Genomic DNA, 16,218 nt, shown 5'->3' with positions numbered 1-16,218 from the left:
TCGCTATGCCGTTTTCTATCGGCTATGCCAAGAACACACGTAGGCCTTTGTTACAAGGTTGTGGCAAATGTGCCAGTGAGCGGGGGCTCGGGTTCTGCCTCGCTCACGAGGGTCGGAAGCTAAATAGGCACGGACGGGGTGACACCGTGCCATCGGGTGACATTCATATGTGGGCTTCCAATCTTGTGTTGCTACCCTGGGTGGCATGTTGGCACGATGCTGGTGTGCATGCTCTAGGGTCGGATGCTATTCGAGATGTGCATGGACCAAGGCCCGAGTGAGAGATGGGTTGCTGGCTAGATCTTGGCACAAGATTGAGTAACAAGCTACCTAATGGGCGTGAGGCCATCGGGCTAGCGTGCAGGGCGGCATGAGCCATGATGATTATGAGAACCTCAGGGGCATACAATTGGTATCAGATGGGTCGATATATGAACTCGGATAGTAAAAAGGCTAGCCATGACTAGAGAGTCTTGGCGCCGCACGGTCTATTTCCGCTGCATAAAATGTAGGACCGTGACACGACACTTTTTCTCCACACCTCAGCATGCCCAGGCCCCGCCTTTTCGAACATTGGGATTATACGTTTAATATTTGCACTAGAAACCTCTAAAATGTTCCATATCATCCAAATAACGGAAAGAAATAAATCCATAAAGAAACCTAATCAATTTTTGTAACAAATAATATCAAATTTAGTTGTCAGAGACATCTTTTAGCTCCTTCATGTTTTCTTCATAGTTTTAGGAAAATAATATCAAATTAAAACATGTCTCCTTCCTTACAAAAACACATTGAAGATGTAACCAATATCCAGGTTACCGTGACAATTTCAATGAAAGGAAAACTAAAAAAACCTTGTGCTTGTAAGATAAAATAGTAAAGAGTAATTAAATATGCGAAACTTGAAATATATTACAACAGCAAGGCAGTAACTACAATATTATCCCAAAACGACTCCTAGCACTGTTTTTGTTTCTGGAAAACACTTTAAGAAGATTATGTTAAAGTAGGGAAAGCTACAACGCTATTTGAAATAAAAGGGAGAAGCCACGTAGGGCTCTCATTCAAAAACACATATGTAGCTTTGCTATAGAACATGTGCATCTCTACAATAAAAAATACAAGTAACTGTCACTTTCCACCATACAATTCAAGCTGGAATTTTCTTTTGAATATGGAGATGATTGAAAAGATAAAGTCGTGAATGTGTTAATGATGATAGAAAACAACCAGAAATTATGAATACTTGGAGTTGGAGGGAGGACTGCTTTTAGGGCTTCAGTGAAAGTATACCCCATTATGATAATCGAAGCTTCTGTTAGTATTGGCTGCCTTCCTCTAACTGTACCAACAAAGTAAATCAGAATCGAGCAAGTCAAGAACCAAAAAGCAAGTGAATCGAGAACCAGAAACTTTAGGAAGCTTTTTTTTCTGCTGTGAACAGCAAAGCCTTGTTCATAGTATCCACCAAGCATTTGGATAGCCGGTCCAAACGTGATAGTAGCGATGAGTGTGAATATCACTATATCGAGTTTGACCAAATCCGTAAAATATTTTGGTTTTCAGCGTGATTGTCCTGCTGCTTTTGATCTGTCTTTTGGAGTTCACTTTGCTTATCCACTTTTGTTTCAAACTAAGGGAAGCAATCTCTCTCTCCAACTCCGACACTATGGTCAGAAGAAAATATGGAAGAAAGGAAAGAAATCTCATCAACTACATAATTACCTAGCAACTTGAAAGACTGAGTTTGTCTTACTTCAAAAACTGTTAATTCTAAAGCTAATGACTTAAGGAATGAGTTCAAATAAGACAATACAAACGTCACATGCGATTGAAATAGAGTTTCTTCAGCCAGCATTGGCCAGATCGTTTTTAAAATTCCTGCACAAATAATATTATTATCTTCATAAGGAGACAAGCGCTCTATTTATATCTAAGTAGATTCCTATTATTAGCTCTATTTTTTTTCTTTTTTGTTTCCTTTTATTTTTATTTAATACAGAGCATTGTAATGTATAAAAGTTTCCCTGTTTATTAAAAAACAGAGCATGACATCTTGACCATGGTCCTAATGAATACATATACGTGTTCCAAATCTAAGATTACACAGACTATAACTCTATGAAATAATCAACAGGATCATATGGCACTGGATATGAACCTCTCACATATGTTCCAAATCATCCAAATAACAAAAGGAAAGAAATAATATAAAGAATCCCAATCTATTTTAGTCACAATAATATCTGAATTTCAACAGGCCCTTTGGCTCCTTCACGTTTTCTTCGCAATTTTAGTACAATAATATCATTTTTTTTATACATGTTTCCTTTGCTACAAAAACACATTGAAAATATAACCAAAATTGAATTTATCGTTACGGTGGCCGTGGATGGAACATTAAAAAAAACTTTGTGCTTGTCCAGGGGAGAGTACTGCCTTTATACCTTGCTCAAAAGCACACATCATAAAGACAAGCGAAGCACATGTTAAATTGGCTTTCATAATCATTGTGAAAGAACGTTAAATAATTTCCAAATGCTGGTGAACTAAATTGGATGAGAATGGAGAAAGTGTACAAGAAAAAAGCCAGTAACAGACAATGAAAATTGTGAATTGTTTTCTTCCCTTTAAAACTGCAATTCCCCTTAATTTCAGGCAATTACCAAAATATTTTTCTCCTCGATTTCTAGCATATATATATATATATATATTATATACGTACAGAAATTCTTCTATCACGATATTCTAATGGTGGATAGACTATATATATATATATATATATATCAGTTTTATATATTCAATTACCTTAGAGCTACCTTATTTCAAGTTCAAACTGGGTGTACCTGATTGTCAGCTCTTCCGTTCCATTTTCATTTTCTACAATTTGTTGCTTTCTTTTTTTATTTTGTGGATGAGCGACTTGTGGTTAAGTAAAATACTGGGTCCTTCTACAAAAGAGAAAATGAAATTCCCATTTAATGAGAGAGTTTCTGAGGAAATTTTCTAGCTACCCCTTTAACAGAATAAGGAGTATTTTTTACATAAAGTATCTTGAACATGATTCGGAAGTTTTCCCTTGGATATAATTAAAACGATAGAGAAAGAATGCCCAAAATAAAGTTGGGCAATGTTTGCCTGTATTCTTGGAACAGGTCAGTGCTCTGTACACTACAGTAGCAACATGTCCATGGACATGACCAGCAAATCGTAGAAATTTCTTTTCCATGTGAACACATATTTTTATGGCTTCTAAGCTTTCTAAGAAGTGATTGGTATAATTTTCTCTCTTCCTCCAATCTACTTAATTGTAGAATGATTAACTTCGATGGCTTAGGAATATTTTCACATACTATTTGTAAGGACCGGAGCACCTTCCCTTACCATGGGGAGCTAATGTAACAGCTCAGTCCACCTACATGCGATATTGTCCTCTTTAGATCTGGAGAATCCTCTTACAATCCAACCCTCCCTCATGCGATATTGTTCTCTTTGGATCTGGGGAATACTCTTACAATCCAACTCTCAATGTTTTAAAAGGCCTCGCAAGAGGTATCTCTTACAACCCAACCCTCCCTCATGCGATATTGTCCTCTTTGGATCTGGGGAATCCTCTTACAATCCAGCTCTCCCTCATGCGATATTGTTCTCTTTGGATCTGGAAAATTCTCTTACAATCCAACTCTCAATATTTTGGATCTGGAGAATTCTCTTACAATCCAACTCTCAATGTTTTAAAAGGCCTCGTAAGAGGTATCTCTTACAACCCAACCCTCCTTTATGCGATATTGTCCTCTTTAGATCTGGGGAATACTCTTACAATCCAACTCTCAATGTTTTAAAAGGCCTCGCAAGAGGTATCTCTTACAACCCAACCCTCCCTCATGCGATATTGTCCTCTTTGGATCTGGAGAATCCTCTTACAATCCAGCTCTCCCTCATGCGATATTGTCCTCTTTGGATCTGGGGAATCCTCTTACAATCCAACTCTCAATATTTTAAAAGGTCTCGCAAAAAAAAGGTTCTTACAATCCAACTCTCAATGTTTTAAAAGGCCTCGCAAGAGGTATCTCTTACAACCTAACCCTCCCTCATGCGATATTGTCCTCTTTGGATCTGGAAAATTCTCTTACAATCCAGCTCTCCCTCATGCGATATTGTCCTCTTTGGATCTGGGGAATCCTCTTACAATCCAACTCTCAATATTTTAAAAGGTCTCGCAAATAAAAGGTATCCACACTCACTTATAAGGAGTGTTTCGTTCCCATTTTCAACGGATGTAGAACTTCACAATCTTCCCCTATAACAGCCCAGTCCAACCGCATGCGATATTGTCCTCTTTGGGCCTGGAGAATCCTCTTACAACCCAACCCTCAAAGTTTTAAAAGGCCTCACAAGGGAAAGATATCCACACCCACTTATAAGGAGTATTTTGTTCACCTTTGCAACCGATGTAGGATTTCACAACTAACCCTTGTTAAGATTTTTAAAATTTTTTTTTTTTTTAACAGTGTTGGTTTAGTTTTAATAAGTACATATTTTGAGCTTGTCCATTTTTTTGTTGTAGGCATAACATAATTCAATTAGATTTTAATTGGGAATATTTCACTTACACCTTCTACAGTTTGGAATAAATATAAAAACATCACTCAGATTTTCATTAAATCGTTCACACCTTTAAGTGGCAATTTAAATTATTCTTATGTGTTTAGTAAAATAAAATTACTTTTAATGTTTTATTTGCTTTTTTTTTTTCAAATTTTTTTTTGATGATTTTACAAAAATTAATTTGAAAATTTGAAAATCACATTAATCGATATTTGTAACTAATTTTATTTAAAAACAAATGTGATAGTTTTTCAGTTAAAAAAGATAACTATTTGATGATTTTATTTGATGATTTTAAAGAAGGCTTTTTTAATTAAACTTTTTATTAATATATAAAATAAAAAATATTATATACTTCCTTAATATAGTTATTTTATTATATGCTTTTTTAATATAGTTATTTTTCTTTACACTTTTAAAATTAAATAAAATATGTATAAATTACAAAACAAAATTATAATAGCTGACGATTTTATCACCAAAACTTCTTCCAATATAAATTATTTTTATCGATGCTTTATTTGTAAAAGCATTAGCTAATATTTTCAATCATAAATTTTTTACGTCGCTTATTTTTTCTTAAAGCATCGTATCTTTTTAGCATTTTAACAGATGCTTTATTTTCAATGTTGCAGCTTTCTTTTCGCAAACATTTTTTATTTTATTTTTACTTTTTTATAGTATTTTATTTTTTTTTTTATTTTTTTTATAGTATCGTGTAATTAGTATCGCTAGTTCACTATATTGGCCTTGTGCTTCGAATGTATTGAAGGAGAAAAATGATATAAAACCGGAGAAAAATCGCTAGTTCACTATATTGGCCTTGTGCTTCCAATGTATTGAAGGAGAAAAATGATATAAAACCTTAGCTTTGGCGTCCTAATAGTTAGGAGTCCCATCCCTCACCTGTCAGTCCCACTGATCCGGGCCTTCTCAGGCCCAATTAAGATATTGTTCGTTTTGGAAGCTAAATGGTGAGTCCAATCCTATCCGTTGTACTTCTCTCATGAGAATGTGTTCACAAGAAAAAAATATTCACAGCCTTATTAGTTATGTTTCATTCCTCCTCTTTCCAGTTGATATGAGATTTTACATTGTAAGCCTAGCAAACAGCAATGAAGACATATCTGTTACATGAAGGGAAAAATAGAATTCACATTTTTCCATCGTCTGTGATTTACTTGCATTTTTCTTATCCACGATCTCCATTCTCATCCAATCTATGTCATGGGGCGGCATTTGAAAAGTATTAATCAGTTATTTCGCAATGATTTTTGACAACGAGCTTAACAAGTAATTCTTTTCCTTGACTATGCGTGATTTATGTCATGGTAGCTCGATGTTGGTTACGTTATCAATGTATTTCTGCAGTAAAGGTAAAATGTACTAAAATTAAAATTAATGTGCTTTATGAGTTGTTAGCTCGATGCTGGGTGAAAATGCATCTGTCCCAATCATATATAATTACCCCATGTCTACCCTGTGGAGAAAATTTCTAATGCTTACGTGGAGCACATAGGACGTGGCCCCATATGTTTGTGATAGAGGGGAGCACAGTACCCGAGAGCATTGTAAATTTATTTCACCCATGTGATACTTGATCCGGTGTTTTTTTTTTGGGATTAATTAGTATAAGTGGGTTTTTCCATATCCCATGAAAATGTTACAACAACGAGTGTCGCTTTTTACACGATTAAAATATCTCTTTACACTTCATTTATATATAAAATAATAAATAAACCTTTAATTTTTCTTTTTTCCTTTTCAATTTTTTTAGCCATTTTTATTTTCTTTAGGGTTTGAAATTAATACTCATACAGCTGTTAAATCCTTAAGATTCATTGACCTTGGGCAACCTTCATGGGAGGCCAGTGGCGGTAAGAGTAAAAAATGAAAGGTAAGGGGAAAAATAAAAAAGGTAAAATTAAAAACTGATGGAAAAAAATAAAATAATACCAAAATGAAGATAAAAAGATTAAAAAAAAAATGAAGGGAATTAAAAAAAATATATATTTATCACTGTTTAGGAAAACAAGGACGCAAAAATATTTATTGTTTATTTTTTAATGAAATAAGATTCAGAATTTTGTTTAGAAATATAAAAATAAAAATAAATAGAAGTTTTCAAGGTAGGAATAGTCCAAAAGAGAAATAACTATCCTGTGTGGAGAAATAACCTTCCTGTCCCAATCAGATATAACTATCCTGTGTGGGCCCCATATGTCTCTGATCGAGAGGAGCACAACTTCCGAGGGCACTGTAACTTTTTTTCACCCATGTGATACATGATTGATGCTTTTTTGGATTAACTAGTATAAGTCGGTTTTTCATATGCCATGAAAATATTAATCAACGAGCGCTGCTTTTTAACACGGTTACAATTTCTCTTTACACTGTATTTATATATAAAATTTATTTTACCCAAATTTTTTTTTTTTGTTTTTTGTTTTTAACTATCAAAATATATTTAAACAAATAGAAAATGATAATTATTATTACAGACTAAAGATAAGAAAATTAGAATTTTTTTAAGAAAAAATAAATTATAAATATAAATTGTTTAAAGCACTATAATTATAATCATAACATTAGGTTTATTTTTCTACCTATAATATAATTATTAAAATGCCTCTTTTAACAGATAAAATAGATCTTCATCATGTTCAGTTAATGTAATGGATGTAAATGAATTGATCTATTATTAATTCGATTCCTATTAATTAAACTTGAATATTAAATTGTTCGTGTGAATTTATATCATAATAACAGATCATGTCAGATATTGCCAATTTATTGCACCTGCAAAGCCGAATAGCTTCAATTAGATTTTTCTAGATTTAAAAAGACAACCGTACATGTTTCAATATTTTGACCATTCAAATGATCAACTCTAGTTATTCTTTTACATAATCATGGTTAAAGATAATACATATATGTGTATATATATATATATATATAGAGAGAGAAAGAGAGAGAGAGTGAGAGAGAGGGACAAAGTTGAGACTGGATCGAAAATATAGCAAGGTAGCTTGCGATGGATAGTGAATTGTATAATGCTGCAATTAAAGGATTAAGCAACCGCAATCTGTTTGGTAATGTGGACAACATCAGATCACGCGGCCAAAACAACACTATTCTTCATATAGCAGCTAAATCTGGGAAGCTAAGGCGACTTAGAGAAGATGACAATCTGTTGCCTTTTCTTTACGATCAAAACAATGAAGGAAACACTCCACTTCACACTGCAGCAAAGTCAGGGCATCTGGAAACTGTAAGAATTCTAGTGGAAATGACAAGAAAGACAGATGTTGAGCAAAACAAGAGGCTATTGACCATGAAGAACAATGAGAAAGATACAGCGCTCCATGAAGCTGTTCGCCATAATCACTTGGAAGTTGTTAAGTTACTAATTAAAGAAGACCCTGATTTGGCGTCCATAGTAAATGGTGAAGGAGACTCTCCTCTTTTCATGGCGGCGGATAGATGCTTTCACCAAGTTGCCAGCCATATTCTGGACAATGCTCCAAACTGCTCTTATCAAGGAAGGAACGGCATGAACATCTTGCACGTAGCCGCCATTCGCTCCAAAAGACGTTAGTATATCATCACTAACGACTTGATCCCCTATAACATTAATTTCTTTTCTTTTATTCTTTCATACTTTCCCATATTTAATCTTTTTAATTACAAAATATATTTTAGTTTTATTGTAAAATTTTGATAGTTTTATGAATTAGTGGTATATATAATTATGTACAAAATGGAAAATCTTTGTCTTTTTCCTTTTTTCTTTACATCTATATGTATGTAGATATATATATATATATATATATTCATAGTTTCACTTCCACTTTAATTAATAGCACTTATTAAAAATTTTAATGGTTACATTTTGCATCTTTTTCTCGCTAAACACTATTTTTTTAATGAAATTTGTAAGTATTGTTTTCTTGTTAAATGATACACCACACAAGTTTTTTGCAAATTTTATTAACATTTTTTTCTGTTATTTAACTGTTAATTACAAGTGTTAGCCTGATACATATTACTCGCCATCCTTATAATCTATAACAACATATAATAAATTATTAATAGTTTATGTTATTCTTATTTGTAGTATCCACTATAGATATTCAATCATACATTGGAATTGGCATCATTTATTTGTAATAAGTTTTTTTATAAAGGAAAATTTCCATTTAAATTTCGTAGTTTTGTTGTAATTATACTTATAATCTATGTTTTTGAAAAATTATTATTAAAACATTAACCTTCTTTTATTATTATCAAAGTAGACTAATTATTAGGTTTTCTCAATTAATTTAATAAAAGAATGTTAAAGACGTATATTTTATAATTAAATAATAATATTATAAAAATATAAGTATATGATCTTTAATGGTTTAAAATAATTTATAAAACCTGATAAATATATATGATGATAATTTGTTAAAAGCATAGGATTTAATTATAATTAGGATAAAACTAAAAGAATCTAAATAAAATTTTTTCTTCTACAAATTTATTTGTAATAAAATATTTATCGAAAAAATAAGGTCTTTATAAATTTTATCATTCTCATTTTTATCAAACTGTTTTAAAAATTATTTTCCGTTCCCATTTTTAAATTCTAAATATACAAAAATAATAATTTACAGTTTCATTTAAAAAACAAATATTGCTAAAGAGGATCATATGTAAATGCTGCTAATTTATGAGTTTATTGGTAAAAGTAAAACCACTGAACTATTGAACTATGTATCTGTAAGTTGGATCTATTGATAAAAACCAAGAATAAACTTTCCATCTGAAAAAAATTTTCACTCCTCCTTATTTTAGAAGTATGAAAAAAAAGAAAAGAAAAAGTTTGGATATCAGTTGGACTAAAGATTCTGTCCGTTTCCAATATTCCTTGTAGGTCCTGTACCTTTAACTTGGGAAGAGTGTGATTCACTGTGGAGTGTTAGGATTATCCTCGATTATTTACTGGGAAGAACCATCGTACGTAGACTTTTTTGGTCACGTATACTTGACAACAAAAAGACAGGTAAAAGCATTCTTTTCCTTCAAGACATAAATTCTCGTTACATTTATCGTTGTCTTCCATTGCTAAAACATTTAATTGCATCTCTCTCTCTCTCTCTCTCTCTATATATATATATATATTGATACGAGGGATAAGAGACTAGAATGTCCACTCGGCTCTCCCCGTGTAAACCTTTATTTTATATAAATTGAGAATATCAAGCTCCTGGAAAAATTGAATGTCATGTATATATACAGAATTTGATTCTGTGCCGATATCCGCTTAATAAAATATTTATATATATATAAATATATTAGTCAGTTTTTTATCATAATGTTTTAATGGATTTTTTATCAGTATCTTATTTATAAGTTATTTGATTTTTTTTTAAGTAGAAATTTAAAAATACAGTTTGTATTCAATTTAAAATTTAATAAATTTAAAATAAATTATAAATTTAAAAAAAATTTGATGGATTATTATGTAATTTCATAGATTTTATAAAAAAAATTATAAGAATCCAATAAAATTTTTGAGATCAATACGAATTTTATATTGATAATTTTTTTTCATAATTTCAATAAATTTTTGAATATCTTTAAATTTTAAACAAAGTCCTAATTAAATACATATGGATTTTAATAGATTTTTATAAAATCTATTAAAATTTAAATTGAATATCATTGAACTTATATAGACCCTTTTAAAATCTAAATCAAATATCTATAAACTTTTAAATACTTTTAAAATCTTTTAAATTTTAAATTAGATATATATCCTTTAACTTTGTTGTCTTAGGATTTTAATATTTTACTTAATTTATATAAAAACTCAAATACATCTGTTTTAGTTTAAGCGATTGAAGGTAAAAAAAATTAATAAGTAAAGTCCTGATGAAAAATCTATTAAAATATTATGATGAAAGATTGATTGATACACACACACACACACACACACACACACACACACACACACAAAAGGTGGGTTTGCCTTTAATCAACTTTATTATTTGACTCAAATAATAATACCTTTTCTTATTTGCCCTCACATCGAATATTTCTCATGTTTATAAGTAAGGTTAATAGAGTCCAAAAGCTTTTAAAATTTTAAATTAGTGTATTTATGAATTTATTCATTGTATTGTAGGCTCAGCATGGTGGTAAGAACTATTATGAATGCATCTCAATGTCTTAGGTTCAGCTAGATCTAAGTGAAATCCTCCTCCTCAAAACTTTGAATTTTTCTCCTTTTTGTTGATATATAATATTAAATCTACACCCTAACCGTGTAAATTTTTTTTAAAAAAAAAATGGAAATATTTGAACTTAATTTGTCAACATTTGGTTCTTTTATTTTCCCATTTTATTCATGATCATGAATAGTCATTACAAGACCAAAAATCGATCTTTCTTAACGCTTGAGCAGAACACCTGCTAAGAAAAATATATATATAAAAAAAAATGGCGTAATTAAGAAAGGGGTTTATTTATTGTTTTTTTTTTTTTTGGCCTTCAAAATTTAGAAAAGGTTGCTTCACTAAATTTGTGTAATGTCTTTACCAAAAAAAAAAAAAAAAAAGGAAAAAAAAAACTTGTGTCAATGTCATATTAAACTACAATATTAATATTATTTTTAATTATGTTCCATTAGGAATATGCTCTAATATAACGTCACTACCATATCAATTATTAAGGGTGTCATTTGAAATAATGATTTAAAAATATAAATTTAGTTTGACAAATGGTAACTCTTAACATTATCACAGTAATATGTTCTCAACATAATTAGGTGGGAAGTATGTTCACAACATATAAAAATTTGTCATGCCATTATGTTAGAGTTCAATAATTAGGAAATTTTAATGATGGAGAGATTTGTCAAAAACATTGGTCTGTATATAAAGATCAAATTCACTTTACTTCCTTCCAATTTTATTATTTACATCAGAAGACTAATGTTTTAAAATCTTTCAATTGACCTTGATTTTTATTTGGCTATATTTCATCTTGCTCCTTATGGTTTTCACAAATTACAATTTAATCATTATGATTTTAAAATTACAATTAGCACTTTTATAAGAGACGTAAATGATATCGGAGAGGTGTGAAGGAAACAATCAGTAAAGAAAATTAATGACTTTTAAAATTGGAAGAAAGATTTATGATATTTTTTAGATCAGATGAATGAATCAAATTAAAGTTTTAAATATAGTAGGGGGTGCAAATGATATTAATTGGTTTAGTGTGAATGAAAGGAAAGAATATAATGGCTTAGAGAGGAGATTTATAATATTTTTAAATCAGAAAGATCAAATTGTATTTAAAATAAACTTTTGTGAAGGTGCATGAAACTAACTCTTTTCAATTTTTTTGCAATGAAATTAACTCTTTTCAATTTTTTTGAATTGAAATTAACTCTTTTCAATTTTTTTGCAATATATGAAATTGTAGAAAAAAGAATTGTCAAAAAATTACAGTTTGACTGCCGTTCTAATAAGTGAATATTTCTTTTATTATTTCAAAGGCAGACAAAACAGATTTTTTTAATTAAAGGCAGCGTCCCAAGCCTTTTTTCTTTTTCTTTTTTTCTTTGTCTGTCATCTTTGCATCTTTGAGGCTGCAAAAATAGAATCAATGGCTGCCATTTTTACCACCTATGTATATTTTATACAAAATAGTCAAAATGTGGGATGCACATATGTCCCTCTTTCAGTCGACCGTTAAACAATTTTTTAGTTCTCTAGCTGTTGCAAAGAAAAATAAAAATTGAAGATCTCAATTGGACATTTAGTCTCCCTTCAATTAAAACAATGTAAGTTAGATGCGTATTGAAGTGCATTTGAGTACATATGTTATATAAATATATACTTTCCTTAACTAATTAGCCCGAATCTACAATTTGTCGATTCCTGTGTAGGTTTTGGGCTTCGGGTACTGAAAAAAGTTCAGGATTTAACACTAGAACAAGCTGATGATTTTGGATGGACTCCTCTTCACTATGCCGCACATATTGGCAACGAGGAGCTTGTTGAACAATTTTTGAAGAAAGGTAGGAAGAGCCTTCCTTTTGCTAGGAATAAAGAAGGTATGTCTGCCCTTCACATTGCAGCAAAGAAAGGACATAATGCTGTCATTAAAGCGCTGATGGAAAGTTGCCCAGAAGTTTGTGAGTTGTTGGATAACAACGGTCAGACAGCTCTTCATATTGCGGTGGAAAGTAGAAAGGAAATGGCGGTGAAATTTTTCCTAAAACAGGCCATGGCATTTCAGGATCTTATAAACCTGAAAGATAATAAAGGAAATACAGCTTTGCATGTAGCCGCTACTGTAGGAGATTTTCAAATTTTAAGAATTCTTACAAAAGACTCAAGAATTGACAAAGGAGCCACAAACAAGGACAAAAAGACATTTGTTGACATAATCCTATCAAACAAAGAGCTAGAGGATACTGAAATTGTAAGTTTTCTGGCACACATGCAAAAATAGAACTATATATGAATGCATGGCTTACATCATCTAATTGATATGCATATATGATATAATATGACTCAGATGTACAATAGGGAATATTTTAGGGTATACATAATACATCATTTGCCAAGAATTAACTTTGGAAAAAAAGAATATTTATTAAGTATGACATTAAGAAATTAAAAGAATAAACGTAGAAGTGGTGAAATAATACATTTCATATAGATATAGTCATTTCTCTTATATTTATATAGAGCAATTCGATCATTTGATTTATAATTCTTTATTTTTGAAAAGAAATACTAATATTCATGTAATTTTAAAGTTTTTTTTTTGCGTTTGTTCACTTTTTATTGAAAAAAAAGGTATGGTTTGGGGTCGTTATTTATAATGTCAATATATAATTAAGGTGTCTTATGTATCTATTTAACCCCATAATTTAATCATAATGTATCTACATATATATATGTATGTATATATATATATGTTTAGTGTTGTAGTACTTTTTGTCTCTATGCTAATCTTCCTTTCTGAAACCAATTATAGTACTGGTTAATTTCACGAATCCAAAGACATGTGTGTTGGCATTAATAAATATTTTCAAGATGATTGATATAATTGAAAAGTGTAATGGATTACATACATGCATGTGGTCCAGTTGAAGATCATGTTGGGTTTGGAGATAGAAGTTGTTTTACCACCACGTTCTGAACAGAAGGTGGATACAACAAAAACAAATGAAGCAGAGAGTAAGGAAAAGAAAAAAGATGAAATACAAGTTGAAGGAAACGAAGAAAGCACTAGGAAACAACTTAAAAGGATGGTAATGGTATCAACAGGCAAGAAGAAGCCATATAAAAATGAAGGAGGATTTGGAAATATGATGAACGATTTCTCCAACCTCAATTTACTGGTAGCAACAATCATAGCTACCGCCACTTTTGCGGCTGCTTTCGCAATGCCCGGTGGTTACAACGACCAAGGGCTACCAGTTCTCCATGGAAGTAGAGAATTCAAAAAGTTTCTATTTTATGATCAATTTGCATTTGTTCTATCTACTACGTCCTTGTTTCTCCACTTTTTTCTCACGCTATTTGGAAAAATATTCGCAGTCACTTTATTCCCAGTTGCTTGGACAGCATATCTTACGATGGTCTCACTTTTCATGATGGTTTTTGCCTTCGACCAAGGTATAAAGACAGTCATCCCCAGAATACAAAACCACAACATCTTCAAGGGAGACTATTATATTACTGGCTATGGTATTCCCATCTTGCTTATTTGCTTCTTCAACTTTGTTATTTTACCTTCTCTATTGCTGGCCAAGTTATACGCAACAGCTAGAAGACTTGAGCCTCGCAACAGCGTCAGAAGTCGTTTTGGACTCTGGAGTTGAAACATTATATTTGAATTCAAATTGCATGTCAATGATGGATCTCCCTATGTATTGTATTAGTTGTGCTGGATATTGTTAAGTACTTCCAATGAACTCCTCTATTAGTTTTATGATATAATGCACTACCTTCAATTTGATTTTAATTAATTAATAGCGAGTTTTTCTTCTTTTTTTTTTTTTTTTCGATTGCACTTATGTACCTTTTTTTTTTAAAAAAAAAAATAATCGTTACAATTTCAAAGCAACCCTGATTAAGATCCTGGAAAAAAAAAAGATAGGAAAAAAACCAAAAAAAAAAAAAAGAAAAAAAAACTGAGAGGAAAGAAAACTAAAGAAGGAACGAAGTTTCTAAAAAGAGAATTAGAATTTATTAATAAATAAAAGCACCAGAAGAGATTGGAATTCATATTTGAGTAAATGCAAAAGAGAGTGAACGAAAAGTAATATTGTATGGAATGAATACTTCACACTTGTATTGATGCTCTTGAGTCTTGATTGTTTACAATATTTATATATTGTAATCTATGATACATATCTGAAACTTATAGAATATTCAAAGCATTACACTTAGCTAACATGACTTTTGAAAGTATTAATTCTTATCACCTTGCGCTGTTTTACATAAACTTATCTCTTTTAACAACCGTTTCGATTTTGGTTGGTGATAACACTTTATTGGGCTGCCTCAAACAGGATTATGTACATAATTAGAGCATTGAAATGTTGAAATACCACTGATCCCACCTTGCGCTATTTTACATACACTTATCTCTTTTAACAACTGTTTCAATTTTGGTTGATGATAATGCTTTATTAGGCTCCCTATAATTAGAGCATCAAAATGTTGAAACACCACTGATCCCAAAAGCTTAAGCTGATAGAAGATGGGCTTTCATTTGATTTATATTTTTTTTCTAACACTCCCCCTCAAACGTAGGCCAGCCTCTTTTGAGCTTTTTTCTGGGTCTTTACATTTGTTTTTTTAATTTTGGGTGGAGTTGTTGAGTTTGGAACTTAGGACCTCTTGGATCTCTAACTCTGATACCATGTTGAAATACTACTTATTCCAAAAGCTTAAGCTTATGAAAGGTGGGCTTTCATTTGATTTATATTTTTCTCTAACACGAAATCATCACAAAATAGTTGGACTAGTTTAGATGAAGTAATACCGATACTTTGCAAAAAATAAGTAATCCATGTCATACCTTCTATAACAATAACATAAATAAAATAAAAACAAGAACTAAAAAGGAAATTTTTTGTTATAATATTTTTATAATAATAATTCTTTATTGTAATAATTATAATATTATTCCCCGTTGCTGTCGTTGCCATAGCATGGTACTTAGCTTCTGTGCTTGATCTTGCAACTATAGGTTGCTTTTCCAAAGACCATGAGATACAATCAACGCAAGAAAATACACACATAATTAATGGGATGCCCTCCCCAATCAACATTTGAACAACTGATAAAGTTTGATGACTTAATTGAAGAAAGCGAAGGGCCATAATCCATTTTTCCCTTTAACTTTGACAGTAATAGAAGTTAAAATTGATGAAGCATGCAGCATATTGGCCTAACTTAGAAAGTCATGAGTGTACTTACTTTGAGTATAGAAATAATCCTCCCTTAAAGAATTTGGCTTTAAGACCATGAGAAGAACGGAGTTTTCCCAGGTCTTTTAACTCAAAAGTGATGCCCAACTGAACAATAA

At 31.1% G+C, this 16,218-nt stretch overlaps 2 protein-coding genes across 2 annotated transcripts in view; both read left to right on the top strand.

Moving 5' to 3' along the window:
- The first annotated feature begins 7,572 nt into the window (after positions 1-7,572).
- The window catches only part of LOC132804939 (uncharacterized), a 100,383-nt gene continuing 91,737 nt past the window's right edge, over positions 7,573-16,218 (top strand). Inside the window, exon 1 of the mRNA XM_060819381.1 lies at positions 7,573-8,204. Within this exon, the coding sequence (XP_060675364.1) occupies positions 7,646-8,204 (559 nt within the window). The 5' untranslated portion in view covers positions 7,573-7,645. The remainder of the gene's footprint in view (positions 8,205-16,218) is intronic.
- LOC107412787 (ankyrin repeat-containing protein ITN1-like) lies at positions 9,536-14,618 on the top strand. The gene is made up of 3 exons (XM_060819966.1): positions 9,536-9,658; positions 12,554-13,092; positions 13,766-14,618. The coding sequence occupies exons 2-3, from the start codon at positions 12,724-12,726 to the stop codon at positions 14,501-14,503; spliced, it is 1,107 nt and encodes a 368-aa protein (XP_060675949.1). The 5' UTR covers positions 9,536-9,658; positions 12,554-12,723; the 3' UTR covers positions 14,504-14,618.

The sequence above is a fragment of the Ziziphus jujuba genome, chromosome 8, assembly GCF_031755915.1.
Source record: "Ziziphus jujuba cultivar Dongzao chromosome 8, ASM3175591v1".
Lineage (NCBI taxonomy): Eukaryota > Viridiplantae > Streptophyta > Magnoliopsida > Rosales > Rhamnaceae > Ziziphus > Ziziphus jujuba.
The sequence above is the reverse complement of the archived record's forward strand: the minus strand, read 5'-3'. Positions and strand labels throughout refer to the sequence as shown.